General features: G+C 55.3%; 1 protein-coding gene across 4 annotated transcripts in view; it reads left to right on the top strand.

The window, feature by feature from the left end:
* Positions 1-19,363, top strand: part of LOC119969673 (tumor protein p53-inducible nuclear protein 2) — a 69,526-nt gene that overhangs the window by 44,241 nt on the left and 5,922 nt on the right. For 3 of the 4 annotated variants that reach the window (XM_038803621.1, XM_038803622.1, XM_038803620.1), the window contains exon 3: positions 8,596-8,944. In XM_038803621.1, coding sequence (XP_038659549.1) covers positions 8,596-8,944 — 349 coding nt within the window. The remainder of the gene's footprint in view (positions 1-8,595; positions 8,945-19,363) is intronic. The other variant, XM_038803623.1, reaches the window with a different exon arrangement.

Below are 19,363 nucleotides of genomic sequence, written 5' to 3'. Positions count from 1 at the left end.
TCGTGGGGAGCGCAGGGAATCCCTCCACCTGCCGTCTAGCAAATGCCTTTACCTGCAGATATCTAAACATGTTTCCCGGCGGGAGCCCAAATTTCTCCTCCAACTCCCCCAGGCTCGCAAACCTTCCGTCGATAAACAGGTCCCTCAGCTGTCTAATGCCCGCTCTATACCATCCCCGAAATCCCCCATCCATGTTCCCCGGGACGAACCTATGGTTCCCCCTAACGGAGCCTCCATCGAGCCCCCCACTTCTCTCCTATGTCGCCTCCACTGCCCCCAAATCTTGAGGGTAGCCGCCACCACTGGACTTGTGGTATACCTCGTGGGAGGGAGCGGCCACGGCGCTGTTACCAGGGCCCCCAGGCTTGTATCTCCACAGGACGCTCTCTCCATCCGTTTCCATGCTGCCCCCTCCCCCTCCATCACCCACTTACGCACCATCGACACGTTGGCCGCCCAGTAGTACCCTGAGAGATTGGGCAACGCCAGCCCCCCCCCCCCCCCCCATCTCTACTCCGCTCCAAGAAGACCCTCTTCACCCTCGGGGTGCCATGCACCCAAACAAATCCCATGATGCTGCTGGTCACCCTTTTAAAAAAGACCCTAGGGATAAAGATGGGCAAGCACTGGAAGAGGAACAAGAACCTCGGGAGAACCGTCATTTTGACGGATTGCACTCTGCCCGCCAGCGATAGCGGCACCTTGTCCCACCTTTTAAATTCCTCCTCCATCTGTTCCACTAGTCTGGTGAAGTTAAGCTTATGAAGAGCCCCCCAACTCCTGGCCACCTGCACCCCCAGGTACCTGAAACTCTTCACTGCCCTCCTGAAGGGGAGCCTCCCAATTCCCCCCTCCTGATCTCCCGGGTGCACTACAAATACCTCGCTCTTTCCTAAGTTCAGCTTATAGCCCGAGAAGCCCCCAAATTCCGCTAACAGCTCCATCACCCCCGGCATTCCCTCCTCTGGGTCCGCCACATATAACAGCAGGTCGTCCGCATACAGCGATACCCGGTGCTCCTCCCCACCACGCACCAGACCCCTCCACTTCCCTGACTCCCTCAACGCCATGGCCAGTGGTTCAATCGCCAGTGCAAAGAGCAGGGGGGACAGGGGACACCCCTGCCTGGTCCCACGATAAAGCCTAAAATACTCCGATCTCCTTCCATTGGTAACTACACTCACCATCGGCGCCGCGTAAAGCAGCCTCACCCATTTGATGAATCCCTCCCCAAATCCAAACCTCTCCAGCACCTCCCACAGGTACCCCCACTCAACTCTATCAAACGCTTTCTCCGCATCCAGCGCCACCACTATCTCCGCCTCCCCCTCCACTGGCCGGCATCATGATTACATTTAGCAGTCTCCGCACATTCGTGTTGAGCTGCCGCCCCTTGACAAATCCTGTCTGATCTTCATGAATTACCTCTGGCACACAATCCTCTATCCTGGTAGCCAGGATCTTCGCCAGCAACTTAGCGTCTACGTTAAGGAGCGAGATAGGCCTATATGATCCGAACTGCAAGGGGTCCTTATCCCGTTTTAGGATCAAAGAGATCAGTGCCCGCGACATAGTCGGGGGCAAAGCCCCCCCCTCCCATGCCTCATTGAAAGTTCGCACCAGCAGGGGACCCACCAGGTCCACACATTTTTTGTAAAATTCTGCCGGGAACCCGTCCGGCCCCGGGGCCTTACCTGACTGCATTTGCCCGATCCCCCTGACTAGCTCCTCCAACTCTATCGGCGCCCCCAGCCCCTCTACCAGCCTCTCTTGAACCCTTGGGAAACATAGCCTGTTCATGAAGCTCTCCATCCCCTCTCTCCCCCTCGGAGGTTCCGACCGGTACAATCCCTCGTAGAAGCCCCTAACGACCCCGTTTACTTCTGTCCCCTTCTGCACTACATTTCCACCCCCATCCTTCACTCCCCCAATTTCCCTAGCCGCATCTCGCCTACGGAGCTGATGCGCCAACATCCAGCTCGCCTTCTCTCCATACTCGTATACCGCGCCCTGCGCCCTCCTCCACTGTGTCTCCGCCTTTCTGGTGGTCAACAAGTCAAAATTGGCCTGCAACCTGCGCCGTTCTCCCAGCAACCCTTCCTCCGGTGCCACCGCATATCTCCTGTCCACCTCCAGAAGCTCTCCCACCAGCCTCTCCCTCTCCTTCCTCTCCCTCCTTTCTCTGTGGGCCCGTATGGAGATCAGCTCCCCCCGGATCACTGCTTTCAGAGCCTCCCAGACCTCCCCCGTATCGTTGGTATCCAGATACCCCTCAATGCTTCTTCGAACCCTCTTACACACCTCCTCCTCCACCAGCATCCCCACATCCAGGCGCCAGAGCGGGCGCTGGTCCCGTGCCTCCCCCATCTCCAGATCAACCCAGTGCGGGGCATGGTCCGAAATCGCTATGGCCGAATACTTGGCATCCTGCACCCTTGGGATCAATCCCCTGCTCAGGACAAAAAAAGTCTATCTGGGAATAAACCCTATGGACGTGAGAGAAAAAGGAATACTCCCGCGCTCTCGGTCTCCCAAACCTCCAGGGATCCACCCCTCCCATCTGGTCCATGTATCCTCTCAGCACTTTGGCCGCCGCCGGTCTCCTACCCGTCCTTGAACTGGACCGGTCCAGTGTGGGATCCAGCACTGTGTTAAAATCTCCCCCCATGATCAGGCCCCCTGCCTCCAGGTCCGGGATGCGGCCCAACAATCGCCTCATGAAGCCAGCATCATCCCAATTCGGGGCATATACGTTCACCAGCACCACCTTCTCTCCCTGCAGCCTACCCCTCTCGCATTTGTTCTTGAGTGTCAATCCTGCCGCTTGTAGTTTTCCCAGCACTGCTCACACTTTCGTGTCATGCTCAACTTGAATGCACCCATATGTCAATATGTCATCCATGCAGCAAACAACTCTGTGCAAGCCCTCAAAGATTTAAAATTGTTCTTTTGAAAGAAGTCTGGTGCTGATATTATTCCAACGGGTAACCTGTTAAAAACAGACTCTTCCAACGGGTGTTATGGATGTTGTGAGACTCTTGGGACTTCCCTTCTCCAATTTGGAGAATATTGAGCTTTTCAGTAATTTATCTCAACTCCTCATCTCTTGATACGTTTGGCTGGACCTCTTTATCCACAACTTTATTGAAGTGTGTCAGGTCAACAAGTATTCCTGTGGAGCCACTTGTTATCATTGGATTGGATTAGTTTATTGTCACATGGACTGAGGTAAAAGTGAAAAGTATTTTTCAGCGAGCAGCTCAAACAGATCATTTAGCACATGAAAAGAAAAGAAAATACAAAATAGGACAGCACAAGGTACACAATGGAAATGCATAGATATCGGGTGAAGCGTGCAGGAGTGTAGTATTAATCAGGTCAGTCCATAAGAGGGTCGCTCAGGAGTCTGGTAACAGCGGGGAAAAAGCTGTTTTTGAATCTGTTTTGTGCGTGTTCTCAGACTTTTGTATCTCCTGCCCGGTTTGGAAGAATGAGTAACCCGGGTGGAAGGGGTCTTTCATTAAGCTGCCTGCTGTCCCAAGGCAGCAGGAAGTGCAGATAGAGACAAAGAAAAGTACAGCACAGGAACAGGCCCTTCGGCCCTCCAAGCCTGCGCCTACCATGCTGCCCGCTAAACTTCTGCGGTCCGTATCCCTCTTCCCACCCCTATTTATGTATTTGTCAAGATGCCCCTTAGACGTCACTATTGTCCCTGCTTCCACCACCTCCTCCGGCAGCGAGTTCCAGTCAATGGATGGGAGACGGGTTCGTGTGATGGACTGGGTTGTGCTCCTGACTCTCTGTAGTTTCTGACGGTCTTGGGCCGAGCAGTTGCCATACCAGGCTGTGATGCAGCCAGATAGGATGCATTCCATGGTGCACCTGTAAAAATTGGTAAGAGTCAATGTGGACATGCCGAATTTCCTTTGTTTCCTGAGAAAGAATAGATGCTGTTGTACTTTCTTAGTCGTAGCGTTGACATGGGTGAACCAGGACAGATTGCTGGTGATGTGCACCCCTAAGAATTTGAGGCTGCCGACCATCTCCACCTCGGTCCCGTTGATGCAGACAGCAATGTGTACAGTTCATTGCTTCCTGAAGTCAATGAGTATCAACTCATTAGCTCTTTTACAGGTGAAATTACTCCCTACCTTGACCTTTGGAAGTAAAGGATGTGGAACCTTTCCATAAGACCACAACATGTAGGAGCGGAATTATGCCATTTGGCCCATTGAGTCTGCTCTGCCGTTCGAGCTTTAACCTGTGGTACCTCAAGATCACACCTGCTGTGCATAGGAATAGGATTAAGAGCTGGTTAGGTTTTTATGTGAAGCGGAATACGTGCCAAGGAGAAATGAACTCGGAGCTTTATCCGGGAGACTTTTCGTGTCTTTCCATGGAGATTATTTATTTAAATCCCTCCCTCTCCTCCCTCCATAGCCTCCTCTCTCTGAGGCTATTTGTAAATGAAGATAACAAAGCTGTTGTACTTGTGCCCTGGCCTACATGTGACTCCAGACCCACAGGAATGTGGTTGTGACTCTCAACTGCCCTCTGGAATGGCCGAGCAAGCCGCTCAGTTCATGGGGCAGCTACAGGATCTGTGTGATTTGTATTTTGTCCACAGATCCCCTCTGTCCAGTTCCAGGTTTCAGTGTTGTGTAGAGACTGCGACAAATTTTAGGTTTTGGATAAAAGATTTCTGATATTAACACTAGTTTGAGGGAGTTGAGATAACATCAACAGTGGTGCAGAATGTTACAGTGATTGCATAATTTTAACAATTTTATTTCTCCCCCACTTCCCAACGTTGAGGGCTGGCTGACCGGCCCCCCTTGGCGGGGGCTCACTGACCGGTCCCCCTTGGCGGGGCTGGCTGACCGGTCCCCGGGTGGCGGGGGCTGGCTGACCGGCCCCCCTTGGGGGGGGGCTGGCTGACCGGCCCCCCTTGGCGGGGGCTGGCTGACCGGGGGCTGGCTGACCGGTCCCCCTTGGCGGGGTCTGGCTGACCGGTCCCCCTTGGCGGGGGCTCACTGACCGGTCCCCCTTGGCGGGGGCTCACTGACCGGTCCCCCTTGGCGGGGTCTGGCTGACCGGTCCCCCTTGGCGGGGGCTGGCTGACCGGGGGCTGGCTGACCGGTCCCCCTTGGCGGGGGCTCACTGACCGGTCCCCCTTGGCGGGGGCTCACTGACCGGTCCCCCTTGGGGTCTGGCTGACCGGCCCCCCTTGGCGGGGGCTCACTGACCGGTCCCCCTTGGGGTCTGGCTGACCGGTCCCGGGTGGCGGGGTCTGGCTGACCGGTCCCCCTTGGCGGGGGCTGGCTGACCGGTCCCGCTTGGCGGGGGCTCACTGACCGGCCCCCCTTGGCGGGGGCTGGCTGACCGGTCCCCCTTGGCGGGGTCTGGCTGACCGGTCCCCCTTGGCGGGGTCTGGCTGACCGGTCCCCCTTGGCGGGGGCTCACTGACCGGTCCCCCTTGGCGGGGGCTCACTGACCGGTCCCCCTTGGGGTCTGGCTGACCGGTCCCCGCTTGGCGGGGTCTGGCTGACCGGTCCCCCTTGGCGGGGGCTGGCTGACCGGTCCCGCTTGGCGGGGGCTCACTGACCGGTCCCCCTTGGCGGGGGCTGGCTGACCGGTCCCCCTTGGCGGGGGCTCGCTGACCGGTCCCGGGTGGCGGGGGCTCACTGACTGGTCCCCCTTGGCGGGGGCTGGCTGACCGGGGGCTGGCTGACCGGTCCCGCTTGGCGGGGGCTGGCTGACCGGTCCCGCTTGGCGGGGGCTCACTGACCGGTCCCGGGTGGCGGGGGCTGGCTGACCGGTCCCGCTTGGCGGGGTCTGGCTGACCGGTCCCCCTTGGCGGGGTCTGGCTGACTGGTCCCCCTTGGCGGGGGCTCACTGACCGGTCCCCCTTGGCGGGGTCTGGCTGACTGGTCCCCCTTGGCGGGGGCTCACTGACCGGTCCCCCTTGGCGGGGGCTCACTGACCGGTCCCCCTTGGCGGGGGCTCACTGACCGGTCCCGGGTGGCGGGGGCTGGCTGACCGGTCCCCCTTGGCGGGGTCTGGCTGACCGGTCCCCCTTGGCGGGGGCTGGCTGACCGGTCCCCCTTGGCGGGGGCTCACTGACCGGTCCCCCTTGGCGGGGGCTGGCTGACCGGTCCCCCTTGGCGGGGTCTGGCTGACCGGTCCCCCTTGGCGGGGGCTCACTGACCGGTCCCGGGTGGCGGGGGCTGGCTGATTGGCCCCGGTGGCGGGGGCTGGCCGTCCCACCCCGCTTGGCGCTCTCCTGCATGGGTCAAATATTGGAACCCCTAACCCAACAGCAATGTGGGAGCATCTCCATCACAGGCACTGCAGCAGTAGTTGATGGTGGCAGCCCACCACCACCTTGAGGGCAACTCGGGATGGGCAATAAATCAATAAATGCAGAACACAAAAACACGACTTGGCAGCGCCACGATTCTAGCCCTCGGGCCTGCTCTGCCATTCAATAAGATCAGAGCTGATCCGCTTGTGGCTTGAACTCCACATTCCTGACTCTGTCTCCTCCAACTCAGGGCAGTACGGTAGCGCAAGTGGATAGTACTGTGGCTTCACAGCGCCAGGGTCCCAGGTTCGATTCCCCGCTGGGTCACTGTCTGTGCGGAGTCTGCACGTTCTCCCCGTGTCTGCGTGGGTTTCCTCCGGCTGCTCCGGTTTCCTCCCACAGTCCAATGACCTGCAGGTTAGGTGGATTGAACAAAGAAAATTACAGCACAGGAACAGGCCCTTCGGCCCTCCCAGATCGGCCGTGCTAAATTTCCCTTAGTGACCAAAACGTTTAGGAGCAGTTATTGGGATAGGGTGGGAGTGAGAGCTGAAGTGGGCTGATGCAAACTTGATGGGCCGAATGGCCTCCTTCTGCACTGTATGTTCTGCACTGCATGTTCTGTGTACTATGTAACTCTTTTCTCCCGCCCCAACACTTGATTCTTTGTCAATCAAAAGTCTGTCTAACTCAGCCATGAACATATTCAATGACACAGCTTCCACTGCTCTCGAGGGAGGAGAATTCCATGGAATAACAGGAATAAATTCTCTTCCGCTCAGTCTTCAATGGGGGACCCTTCATTTTCCAACAATGTCTCTGAGATCTAGACCCCTGCACGAGGGGGGGAAACGTCCTCTCAGCATCCATTCTGCCAAGTCCCCTCAGGATTTTAAACGTCTCGTTACGGTCTGAATCGGATATTGATCCCGTTCCTCGGGTATTGTTTATGCCTTTTGTAGTAGGAACCTGGCGAAGGGAAGAAGCAGGTGTTTCCTCACTTGGGTTTGAAAACAAGTGCGTGCCCCCAGGAATGATAATGGATAGCAGCAGATGGATGGATCACGGCAGATGGAGTAGCATCAGATTAGTTGGAGAATCTGCTTTGTGTAGGTTGGGAGGACAATTAATTCTCTCCAAAGCATTAGCCTTCACGGGGAGTGAGTGCTTCCTGAATGGCTATTTACACGAGAAGTAGCGTAATATTGTTATGTTGGAATGTATAAGCAAAATTAATATGAATTCTTTGTAACTGCTTTGTCTGAATTCTCTGAAATTGTAAGGAGTAACCTGTTAATTGTATAAGTTTAGGGGCAAGAATAAACAAATAGACATTCATTAATTGATCACATAATAACTTACTGACACTGAAATAGGGCAAGGAGTTAGACTTGTAATGTTTGACTTTGTGAATAAATCTAAACTGAGTAACTAACACTATCTCCTTCATCAAATGGCTGTTAGATGTTTAGCATTACGCCTGATTTTTCTCTGTAATTAATAACGCAGCGATCATGGCAACATATGGCTTTCAAGTGTGTAGTTTTGAGGAATCTGAATCCTGGAGGAACATCGAATACAATTCAGGAGAACCTTATTAGCACCTTTTGATTTGGAATTTTGTATTAATTTGGAAAGGGGATGCTATTGGACTAAATAGTTCATAAATTTTAAATGTACAACTTTGTGAAGGAGAGTTAACGTTTTAGCTTTTGCTCTAATGGTGTTTTAGATTCTTTAGTGAGATTTACTGGAACTGGGGGAATTGAAACTTTTCCCAGGTAACGCATGCACATCCAGGTTAATTTTGCTTTTTTTTTGTTGTGGTTGAGTTTGACCCCATTCTCGGCTCAGTTCAGTTTCTCTGGTGAGAGAGCGGGATCACGGCATTGTATCCCATTCTCACTCCTCCCAGGATATCCTTGCTCTGCACTAAGGAATGAGGGTTGCGCCTTCTCGCGAAGGCTGTGCAGAAACCCTATGTTGTTACAAATGGAAAATTGCTCTTTGGAGGAAATTGCCCTTCAGCGACTTGCTCTTAAGGAGGACCAACGTGTAAACTTTTGAAAAATGCTGGACTAGACCTGTCATTCTGAGAAAATGACTAATCAGTCTCTTTTTTGTTGTGTTTTTTGTTTTCTCCCCCTTTCCCCCCTCTGTTCCCATCTACCCCTTTCAATGTGATTCTTTTGATTTGATTATCTGTTCGTTCTCACGCAAACCGTTACGACCACTGTTCATGTCACTGGATGGCCGCATGCACCTTACACCCACACACACCCCAAATTTAGATGATTGCACTACCCCCTCAAGTGAAGGAGTGGAGTTGAGGGCAAACGCCGCCATGCTCAGTTCTTGCCTTTCACATGAGTCCTCTCCGTCGGCCTCCTCTTCACTTGAGTCTCTCTGTCACTGTGGAAGCAGCTCTGGTCCTCCACAGTCTTTACCCTGCACTTTGGAAGAGAGTTGGTTTGTCACCCCTCCCCCCTGTTTTACTGCAGAAGGCCAGGATGAAGTCCAGGTTGAGAGCAGCCCCTTGGAGAACCTGCTCATTGAGCACCCGAGCATGTCCGTCTATGCTGCCAGCAGTACCAATCTCAGCAGACTGGAGGAGGATGCCAGCGAGGAAATCAACAATGGGTAAGATAAGGAAGCAGGTGAGAGGGCAAGGGGGTGTGGTTGAGGGAGCAGCAATTCTGTTTTCCCCCTCTTAAATAACTGAATGAGCCTTTTTGTACACTGTGTAGCAAGGTTCAGAATGTATCTATTGGGGGTCATGGGTAGAGAATAGAATCCATTCGGCCCTTCAAACCTGCTCCACCATTCATTATGATCATGGCTGATCATCAAATTCAATATACTGATCCATTCTTCCCCCCCCCCCCCCCCATCCAGTCCTCCTCCCCCCCCCCCCCCCCCCCCCCCCCCCCCCAACCTCCTATCCCTTGATCCCTTTAGCTCCAAGAGCTATAACTAATTCCTTGAAATCACACAACGTTTTGCCCTCAACTACTTTCTGTGGTACTGAATTCCACAGATTCAACACTCTGGGTGAAGAAATTTCTCCTCACCTCCATCCTAAACTTTTTATTCCTTATCCCCAATCTATGACCCCCTAGTTCTGGACTCCCCCACCATTGGGAACATTCTTTCTGAATCTACCCTGTCTAATCAAGTTTCGATGAGATCCCCTCTGACTCTTCTAAACTCCAATTAATCTAATCCCAACGGACTTAGTCTCTCCTCTTATGACAGTCCCGCCATCCTAGGAATCCGCTTAGTAAACCATATGCTGCACTACCTCCAGAACAAGAACATCCTTCCTCAGATAAGGACACTGAAACTGGACCTAAAACTCCAGGTGTGGCCTCACTTAACACCCGATACAATTGCAGTAAAAGGTCCTTATTCCTATACTTAAATCTTCTTGCTATGAAGTCCAACACGCCATTTGCCTTCTTTACTGCCTGCTGTACCTGTGTGCTTACTTTCAGCGACTGATGCACGAGGACACCAAGGTCTTGCTGAGTAACCACCTCTCTCAATTTACACCCAGCCAAAGAATAATCTGCCTTCCTAATTTTGCGACCAAAATGGGTCAATTCTGCATTGAATTTATTGCTAAGTTCACCTAATTGATGCCTGGGTCTTTTCAGAGTTTTCTCCCACGTGTTATTGTGTTCGTTGATAATGGAATGCCAAAGAAAATTTCTGAATTTGTAAAACCTGAGGATTAAAAGTCAAAAATTCAACAATTAATAAAGCAAGCTGACTATAAAATTCTGATCTTTTTTGATGAATAAATGGTGTGAAGAATCTCCAATACTGTGGTTATGCCTCTTGCGGTTTAGATTGAGATCTATAATTTAGTGGCTCTGCTGTGTTTGAAAAATTGAAGACGCTCAGATTTAATTTGTTAGCTTGTTCCCCGCCTATTCCTTCCTGCTTGCGGTTTCTCCTAGTACATATGCCCGGTTGACCAATATTTCCCTCATTGCTCCATGATACAAGGGGCGGGATTCTCCAATAATGGGGCTATGTCCACATGCCAGTGTAAAACCCCTGGTGAATCACTCTCCTTTCCTTAAGCAAGTCAAGAGGTGTTCTCCTACCTGCAGAGGGCTGGCAGGGCCCTGGAGTGCTTCTTGCAGCTCTGGCTGCTGATACAGGGCCCCGCACTTCTGGTCACCCCGTGAGACATGGCGGACTCTGACCGCGGAGCAGCACCAGAAATGTAGGCTCTCTTCTCTTTTTCTCTTCCCCCCCCCCAGAGATCCCGCAGGTCCGTGACGCCTGATCGCTCCCCTGGCCGTCCATGAGACCCCCCCCCCCCTCCCCCGCCCGGTGATCGCTACCCCAACCCCCACCAGTCCGCAGCTGCCACCAGCCGTCCCTGACGGCCAATAGATGGTTAGAACCACGCCATGGGGAGCTTGGCCAGTTTTCCTTGGAGGATCGTGGGGGGGCTCTGTCAGTGGCCCCCTACCAGTGCCACTTGCGAGAGTGGCGTGTATCGGATTTCGGAGCGGAGGCTCGGACGATCCAGCCCAAAGTATTCACAACACAAATAAGCAATTTGGATCAATGGGTTTATGCTGATATTTCTGCTCCAGGATAGAGCAAGCCGCTGGCTTTGGCCAGCACAACCCCCCCCCCCCCCCCGCCCCCCCCCCGGCATCCACCACCATATACAACCACTCCCTTCACCATCAACGCACGGTGTGTACTATATACAGGATGCACTGCAGTAACTCACCAAGGCTCCTTTGACAGCACCTTCCAAACCCGTGGTCTCTACCACCTAGAAAGACGAGGGCAGTAGATGCATGGGACCACCGTCACCTGCACGTTCTCCTCCAAGCCACACACCATCCACTTGGAACTATGTTCGCTGTTGCTGGGTCAAAATCCTGGAACTTCCTCGCCAACGTCATCGTGGGTGTGTGTAACTACACCACATGGACGTCGCAGTTCAAGAAGTTGGCCCACCGCCACCTTCTCAAGGGCAATGAAGGATAAGCAGCAAACGCTGGCCTAACCAGCGACCCTCACATCCCTCTCGAGGGCAATGACGGATAAGCAGCAAATGCAGGCCTAACCAGCGACCCTCACATCCCTCTCGAGGGCAATGACGGATAAGCAGCAAATGCTGGCCTAACCAGCGACGCTCACATCCCAAAACAAATGATTAAGAGATATTTAATATTTTAATCACTACTCTGGATTCTGCCGATGATTATAAGCCCTTTGATTTTTTTCTAATTGCAACCCTTAAAAGGATTTATTCCTCTATAACTTCGCCCGTTTCCAACTCTTCTGTTGCTAATTCCACATCCATCACTTTGTTAGTTCTGGACTGGACTATTCCAATGGATTCTTGGCCACACTCCTCACAGTCTACCCATTGCAAACTTGGAATCATCCAAAACCCTGCACCCTGTGACCTTATTTGCACAAAGTCTTGTTCAGCCACCATCTCCGCTCAGTGATCCCAGGCCAATCAGCGCCTCTGTCGTTACTATTCTCGCCCTTGTTTTCGAATCCACTTCAGGCCTTGCCCCGCCCTCCCTACCTTTTGCAATATCTTCCAGGCCCACAACTCTCCGATATCTGCACTGCATCTGATTTTGGCCTCTTGAGCATCCCCCATTTTTAATTGCTCCACTCTTAGTGGCCATGCCGTCAGCTGCTGAGGCCCTAACCTCTGACCTTGCACCTCTCCATCTCGCTCCCCTTATTTCCTCATTTTAAGATGATGCTTAAAATCGTCCTCTTTAACCTTCTGTGAATTGGTGTTGAATTTGGTTTGATAATACTCCGGAGATGTGTCTTCCGATGATTTGTCACATTAAAGGCTCCGTAGAATACAAGTGTTGTTTTTGACATCCTTCTGTTTCAAGGCTTGAAATCTCACCCATATTCAAGAGAATGGGAATCTTCAACAAAACATTCTAATTCAACATGTCTCCAAACTTATTGTGGTGGATTCTGTTTTGTTTCACATTAAACACCCTGTGCAGATATTCCATGTTTAATTTTAGGTTATAGCTTGCGGGGCATGATTGAAAGTGCCTGACCCCCCCCCCCCCCCTTACTAAATTTGTACGATGCATTTCACTAATTCACTTTTTTAAAAACATATATTTTTCCTAGTTTTATCGCTAATACAAATAATGCAAACTTTCAAAACTGGTGCAGTACGCAATAATTGCCTTTGCACACGCGGGTACAGAAAAAGACAGGAGAACCCCCAAAACATTGATCTTAACCTTGTGCCTCCAACTGGTCAACGGATAAACTGGAGAAAAGGAGGGAAGAGCCATGTAAACGTTGTAAAATGGTGCACACCTTTCCGTCTAACTAAATCAAGATGGTGCGACGTGACTTGTGGAGAGCCTTGTGGGAGCAATTGAAACCGAGTGGAGCCTCTACATTTGAGGTACGGGTCCCAGACTTTTCGGAATGAATTGATTACGGAAGTCAGGAATTCCACCAGGATACATGCCACAATAATTTTCTGCCAATTCTGAATCGAAGGATACTTGTCGTTAATCCAGGAGCAAAGGATGTTTTTCCATGTTGCAAATGTTAGGATATTATCCAGTTCATCAACGTCAATCATTCTCCTATCTGGGAGCCCCAGAGTTGGGGATAAAGGATCGCATTCTAAGGCTGTTCTCGAGCTCTCTCAGTAAGCCAGACGTGTAGGATTGAATTTTGACACAGGACCAAACACACATTCTCCCAAAAAGTTAATTGGTGGTGGGTTTTTCAGGGAGTTTCCCGCCAGCTCTGCCGGCGAGTTCCCCACCGCTATTCAATGACACTTAGTCATTCTTTTGGGGCCTGGGGAGTTTCTCACCGGTTTAACCCACACTTAGAATTTTTCTTCAGCACTGGGGAGCTCAATTCCGAGATCGGGCCACCATTTTGAAAGGGTGCCCCGATCTCGAAGTGAGCTCGTGGGTGCCTCACACCCCCACCACCCATGAGCAATGTCACACTTTTTCCCCCCCCCACCACCCACACCCATGGACACTACCCCACACCCTCCAGTGCGGACACACACCCATGGACACTATCCCACACCCTCCAGTGTGGGTCCCCCCCCCCCCCCCACAGCACCCCGTCCCTTCTAGGACCTCACCCATGAACCCTCCAACCTCCCAGAGGCCCCTACTTACCTGCCCTGCACTCCCCTGCCCTTCAAACCACCCCGCCCCCTCCACTCTTGTTTCATGGGTATGGCCCTTGTTTCATGGGCATGGCCCTTGGAAGTGCCACCCTGCTGCTCGGGCACCCTTACACTGCCACACTGACACCCAGGCAGTGCTCTTGGCAGCTTGGTAGTGCCATCTGGGCATCTTGGCTGTGCCAGGGTGGCAGTGCAAAGGTGCCAGCGTGGTAGGAGGAGTGCCAGGGGGCCACCCTGCACTGACCATGACGACCCTGGGGTCTCCGATGGGCCGGGAGATCCCCCCCCCCCACCCCAAGGTGCCGTTCCGCCTGGTCCACGTTTTTGTGGACCAGCACCGGTCAATGCCTGGCTGCAACCTCCCTGGGGAGGCCGTAAGTCCCGCCCATTTGAGGCAACTCCAACGTCTCGTGTGACTTTGTTTCCCACGAGGCGCAGAGGCTGTTGGGAGGCTCGCTGGAGGCTCTCCCGGGATTCTCCAGCCGCGTTGTTCTCTCGCTTGAGCGCAATGTGGCAAGAGAATCGCCCCCATTGTGGAGGTAGCCACCTTCGACTGCCCGGCACTGAGGCACATTGAGGATGTAGCAGGGTCAAACCTGTGCCTCAAGCTTGGTGTGATATACGGCCAGAGGAATATTTTGACCTGAGTCTCCTTCGTTCGATTACAGACTGAAATTTTATTAGCATATTCCCCAGGTCCCCTCGTCAATGACTGCCGAGTCTTTTCCCCAAGACCACCGTGTTCCTAATATGCTCGTTCACACACAGGATCTAGACACAGCGTCGTAAGACTTGCTAATGAACTGTTTAGGTTCTGCAGAAATCATGGGCGCGATTCACTGATCGCGGGACTAAGTGACCGCACCATCGTGAAAGCCATCGCGTTTCACGACGGCCTGAAATGGGCACGGGCAGTAGCGATTCTGTCCCCCATAGTGGGGCCAGATATATCCTGGCATGGACTGGGGCGGTGCCAACCCACGCATGCGCAGTAGGCTCATGGAACGCTCCAGCCCCGACGCAACATGGCGCGGGGGTTCTGGGGCCGGAAGCGCAACAAAGTAGGCCCGGGGAGGAGAGGCCGGCCCGCCGACCAGTGAGCCCCGATCGCAGGCCAGACCCCATCGGAGGCCCCCCCCCCCCCCCCCCCCCCCCCCCCCCCCCCCGTACCACAGACCGCCCGCTGGCAGTGACCAGGGGTGACCGGTGCCGGCGGGACTCTACCGTTTCCGCGTGGCCACTCGGCCCATCCGGGCTGGAAAATCGGCGGCCACGCCACGGACAGCGGACTGTGACCGGCGCTGTGCCAAACGCACCGGCACAAATGCCGCCAATTCTCCGCACCTCGCGCGCCGGTGTCGGGGCGGTGTGGCGCGGTTGCGCCGATTCTCCGGCCTGGCGCGGCGCTGGGAGAATGGCGCCCCACCATTTTGTTTCCATTGGGGAGAATAAACCATCGATGCGTAGTTCCATTGAGGATACAGTCTCTTAAGTTGCAGATATTTTATTGAGGAAAGTCAAATTGTTGGCGCAGCTGCTGACAAAGATGACAAGGAAGCACCACTGAACACGCCCCACGCAGCCCCCACGCGCCCCCCAGCCCCCACGCGCCTCCCAGCCCCCACGCAGCCCCCACGCGCCCCCCAGCCCCCACGCGCCCCCCAGCCCCCACGCGCCCCCCAGCCCCCACGCGCCCCCCAGCCCCCACGCGCCCCCCAGCCCCCACGCGCCCCCCAGCCCCCACGCGCCCCCCAGCCCCCACGCGCCCCCCAGCCCCCACGCGCCCCCCAGCCCCCACGCGCCCCCCAGCCCCCACGCGCCCCCCAGCCCCCACGCGCCCCCCAGCCCCCACGCGCCCCCAGCCCCCACGCGCCCCCCAGCCCCCACGCGCCCCCCAGCCCCCACGCGCCCCCCAGCCCCACGCGCCCCCCAGCCCCCACGCGCCCCCAGCCCCCACGCGCCCACCAGCCCCCACGCGCCCCCCAGCCCCCACGCGCCCCCCAGCCCCCAGCGCCCCCCAGCCCCCACGCGCCCCCACCCCCACGCGCCCCCCAGCCCCCACGCGCCCCCCAGCCCCACGCGCCCCCAGCCCCCACGCGCCCCCAGCCCCCACGCGCCCCCCAGCCCACGCGCCCCCAGCCCACGCCCCCAGCCCCACGCGCCCCCCAGCCCCCACGCGCCCCCAGCCCCCAGCGCCCCCAGCCCCCACGCGCCCCCCAGCCCCCACGCGCCCCCCAGCCCCCACCGGCCCCCCCAGCCCCCACGCGCCCCCCGCGCCCCCACGCGCCCCCCAGCCCCCACGCGCCCCCAGCCCCACGCGCCCCCAGCCCCCACGCGCCCCAGCCCCCACGCGCCCCCCAGCCCCCACGCGCCCCCAGCCCCCACGCGCCCCCCAGCCCCCACGCGCCCCCCAGCCCCACGCGCCCCCAGCCCCCACGCGCCCCAGCCCCACCGGCCCCCCAGCCCCACGCGCCCCCGCGCCCCACGCGCCCCCGCGCCCCCACAGCCCCACGCGCCCCAGCCCACCGCCCCCCAGCCCCCACGCGCCCCCCAGCCCACGCGCCCCCCAGCCCCCACGGCCCCAGCCCCCACGCGCCCCCCAGCCCCCACGCCCCCCAGCCCCACGCGCCCCCCAGCCCCCACGCGCCCCCCAGCCCCCACGCGCCCCAGCCCCCACGCCCCCCAGCCCCCCACGCGCCGCGCCCCCACGCGCCCCACGCCCCCCGCGCCCCCACGCGCCCCCGCCCCCACGCGCCCCCCAGCCCCCACGCGCCCCCCAGCCCCCACGCGCCGCCAGCCCCCAGCGCCGCCCAGCCCCCACGCGCCGCCCAGCCCCCACGCGCCCAGCCCCCACGCGCCGCCCAGCCCCCACGCGCCTCTATCTCTCCAGATATCGAATCCACATGAACTGAACATCCTATTAATTTATTTTAGGACCCCAGCAGACAATTGGCAGCATCTGCAAAGGACACAATAACCTGGGCAACACGTTCACTTTCTGTAGCGCTAACAATTATACTCAAAGATGAGAGAGTAGTACAATACTAGTACAATACTACTACCCCCCCCACCCCCCAAGCCACAATTAATTGGGGGAAGTTTTCCCCCATACAAATGCTTAAAGGAGGGGGTAACCACTGTCCCCAAATAAGTAAACCCTGTCCCCAAATAAGTAAACCCTGCACTGAACCACCTAAATGTGAGATTAGCAGAGGGGGGTGCGGTGGTTCAGTCTCCTTCTCCATCCACACCCACTGGCAGAGCCACCGACTTTGTAAAGTTGAGTTTATAACCCAAAAAAAGACTCAATCTATCCACCGCATCGCAGCACATCATCTGCGTGAAGTGTGATCTTGTGCTGCTTCCCTCCACGTGTGCCCTAAAAGTCAAACAATCCTGACTAATTACCTCCCCCAGAGGCTCTTGCAGTTATTGCAAACAATGACCTGTCTAGTCCCTCGCTGGAGGCCAAAACACTCGGGCATATAACTATTTGTAAGTACTGCTGTCAGAGGACTTTGATGAAGCACCTGCATCCATTTAACATACTTCCCTCCCAATACAAATTTCTGCAGCGTATAAAAAAAAAAATAATTCCATTCCACCCGGTCAAAAGATTTCTCCGCCTCAAAGGAGAAACCCATCCAACGCCTGTTTTTTTTATAGAATTTACACTGCAGAAGGAGGCCATTCGGCCCATCGAGTCTGCACTGGCCCTTGGAAAGAGCATCCTACCCAAGCCCACACCTCCACCCTATCCCCGTAACCGTATTCTACCCACCTAACCTTTTTTGGACACTCAGGGCAATTTATCATGGCCAATCCACCTAACCTACACATCTTAGGACTGAGAACATAGAACATAGAACATAGAACATAGAACATTGAACAGTACAGCACAGAACAGACCCTTCGGCCCTCAATGTTGTGCCGAGCCATGATCACCCTACTCAAACCCACGTATCCACCCTATACCCGTAACCCAACAACTCCCCCTAACCTTACTTTTATTAGGACACTACGGGCAATTTAGCATGTCCAATCCACCTAACCCGCACATCTTTGGACTGTGGGAGGAAACCGGAGCACCCGGAGGAAACCCACGCACACAGGGGGAGGACGTGCAGACTCCACACAGACAGTGACCCAGCCGGGAATCCTGGGACCCTGGAGCTGTGAAGCATTTATGCTAACCACCATGCTACCCTGCTGCCCGATAAAGTCTGATAAAGTTTGCCACATAACCAAATACCCCCCCCCCCCCCCCCCCACCTCTCAAACCGACGCCTGGTGGGTAGGGGAATTTCTGGTTGCTGTGAGTTTATTTGCCAAGGGACTAAGGCAACAATGAAGTTCCCACTATTAGCCAATGCCAAATCAGCAAAGTCCATGAAGACTTTAGTATCAAACCGAGGGAAATAATTTGGCGGATGGCACACATTCATTATCGAGACCGATACTCCACATAAAAGTCCCTTAACAATCACGTGTAACCCCCCCCCCCCCTTCCCCTTCACCTTCACACAGTTCTCTACCTTAAAAGGGACATTTCTTACTGACCCTTACTGCTATGCCCCAACTACTGGTCGAGAACGAGACAAAAAGCACCTGCCTCAACTTTGTTCCTTGTTATCTAAATGCATTTCCTGCAACAGAGCTATGTCAACTTCATCTTTATTTGAGGAAAGGCAAAGCCATCGCCGTTTCTGAGGCTAAGTGCCGACGCTAACGGAGAATCCGCGGTGTTCCATGACAGGAAAATCGGCGCGAAACCCTCACCAATTCCGGTACCGGAATTGCACCGACGCTGCATGGACCACCTGCGGAACGCCCGAAAAACTGCTGGAGAATCGCCGGGTCCCAGGCTGCTGATGCGCAGGGCTGACAAGCTGCAGCCGCGCACACCTACACTCACACTGGGCGTGCCGGAAAACATGGTGCCGGCCGTGCTGTACCGTGTACCTGCCCATCCCCGCCCCACACACCCTCTCCTGGCCACCACCCGCCACTACCCCCAGCCCCACACCCCCGGCCAGCAGCAGGACCTCGGCTGAGTGCGGTGGTGCTGGACACTGTGGGCAGCCGCCACGCCCGGCCCACCCCGTCGGGAACCTAAGCCATCAGAGGCGGAGCATCGCGGGTGGGCTGGCTGAGGACGGGCCAGTGGCAATGCGACTGAACGCGGCGCGCGTCCCAATGACGCCGACTTGGAAGAGGCGGAGAATCGCAAACGGGCACCTGGCCCGATTTCAAGTCGGGAGCCGTTCTCCGCCCGATTGCTGTTCTCGATTTCCGCGTCGGGCTACGGAGAATCCCGCTCATAATCTTCTTTTAATAGGATCCTGCACGTTCAAGGAGCACAATTTAAAGTTATCTACCGCAATTGCTCAAGCAGCCAGATTTTCGCATCACATTCGGCTGTGCACCAAGACATACCTTCTCCCATCTCCAGTCGTAACAGAGACACCATAGACTCCATATAACGTCTTTTTCTCTGATTCGGGGCCTGTCTGGACCATTGTAGGATCCAATTCTTTACACGCAATTCTTTACACGCAACATGCAAAACGATACAAAAAGTCACAGTGACATTAGTTCTCGGCGAACATTGCTCAACACGTGAGGACCTGTAGTGCTAACCCTACGGCCATCCTGTCATTACACTCGGGAGACAGAAGGGGAGAAAAGATGAACTTGAACGAAAATGGAAGCCACATGCCCCCCCCCCCCCACATTTTGACCCCACCCATGAAGACGTAAACCACTCACTCACACCTCCCAGCAATGATGCTACTCAATTTTGTCATGATTAAAGAAAGGATACCAAAAAACCTATACCATCACAAAGATGCGGAGAAGAAGAA

The sequence above is a fragment of the Scyliorhinus canicula genome, chromosome 7 (assembly GCF_902713615.1).
Source record: "Scyliorhinus canicula chromosome 7, sScyCan1.1, whole genome shotgun sequence".
Classification (NCBI taxonomy): domain Eukaryota; kingdom Metazoa; phylum Chordata; class Chondrichthyes; order Carcharhiniformes; family Scyliorhinidae; genus Scyliorhinus; species Scyliorhinus canicula.
This window is presented reverse-complemented; position numbering and strand designations above follow the sequence as displayed.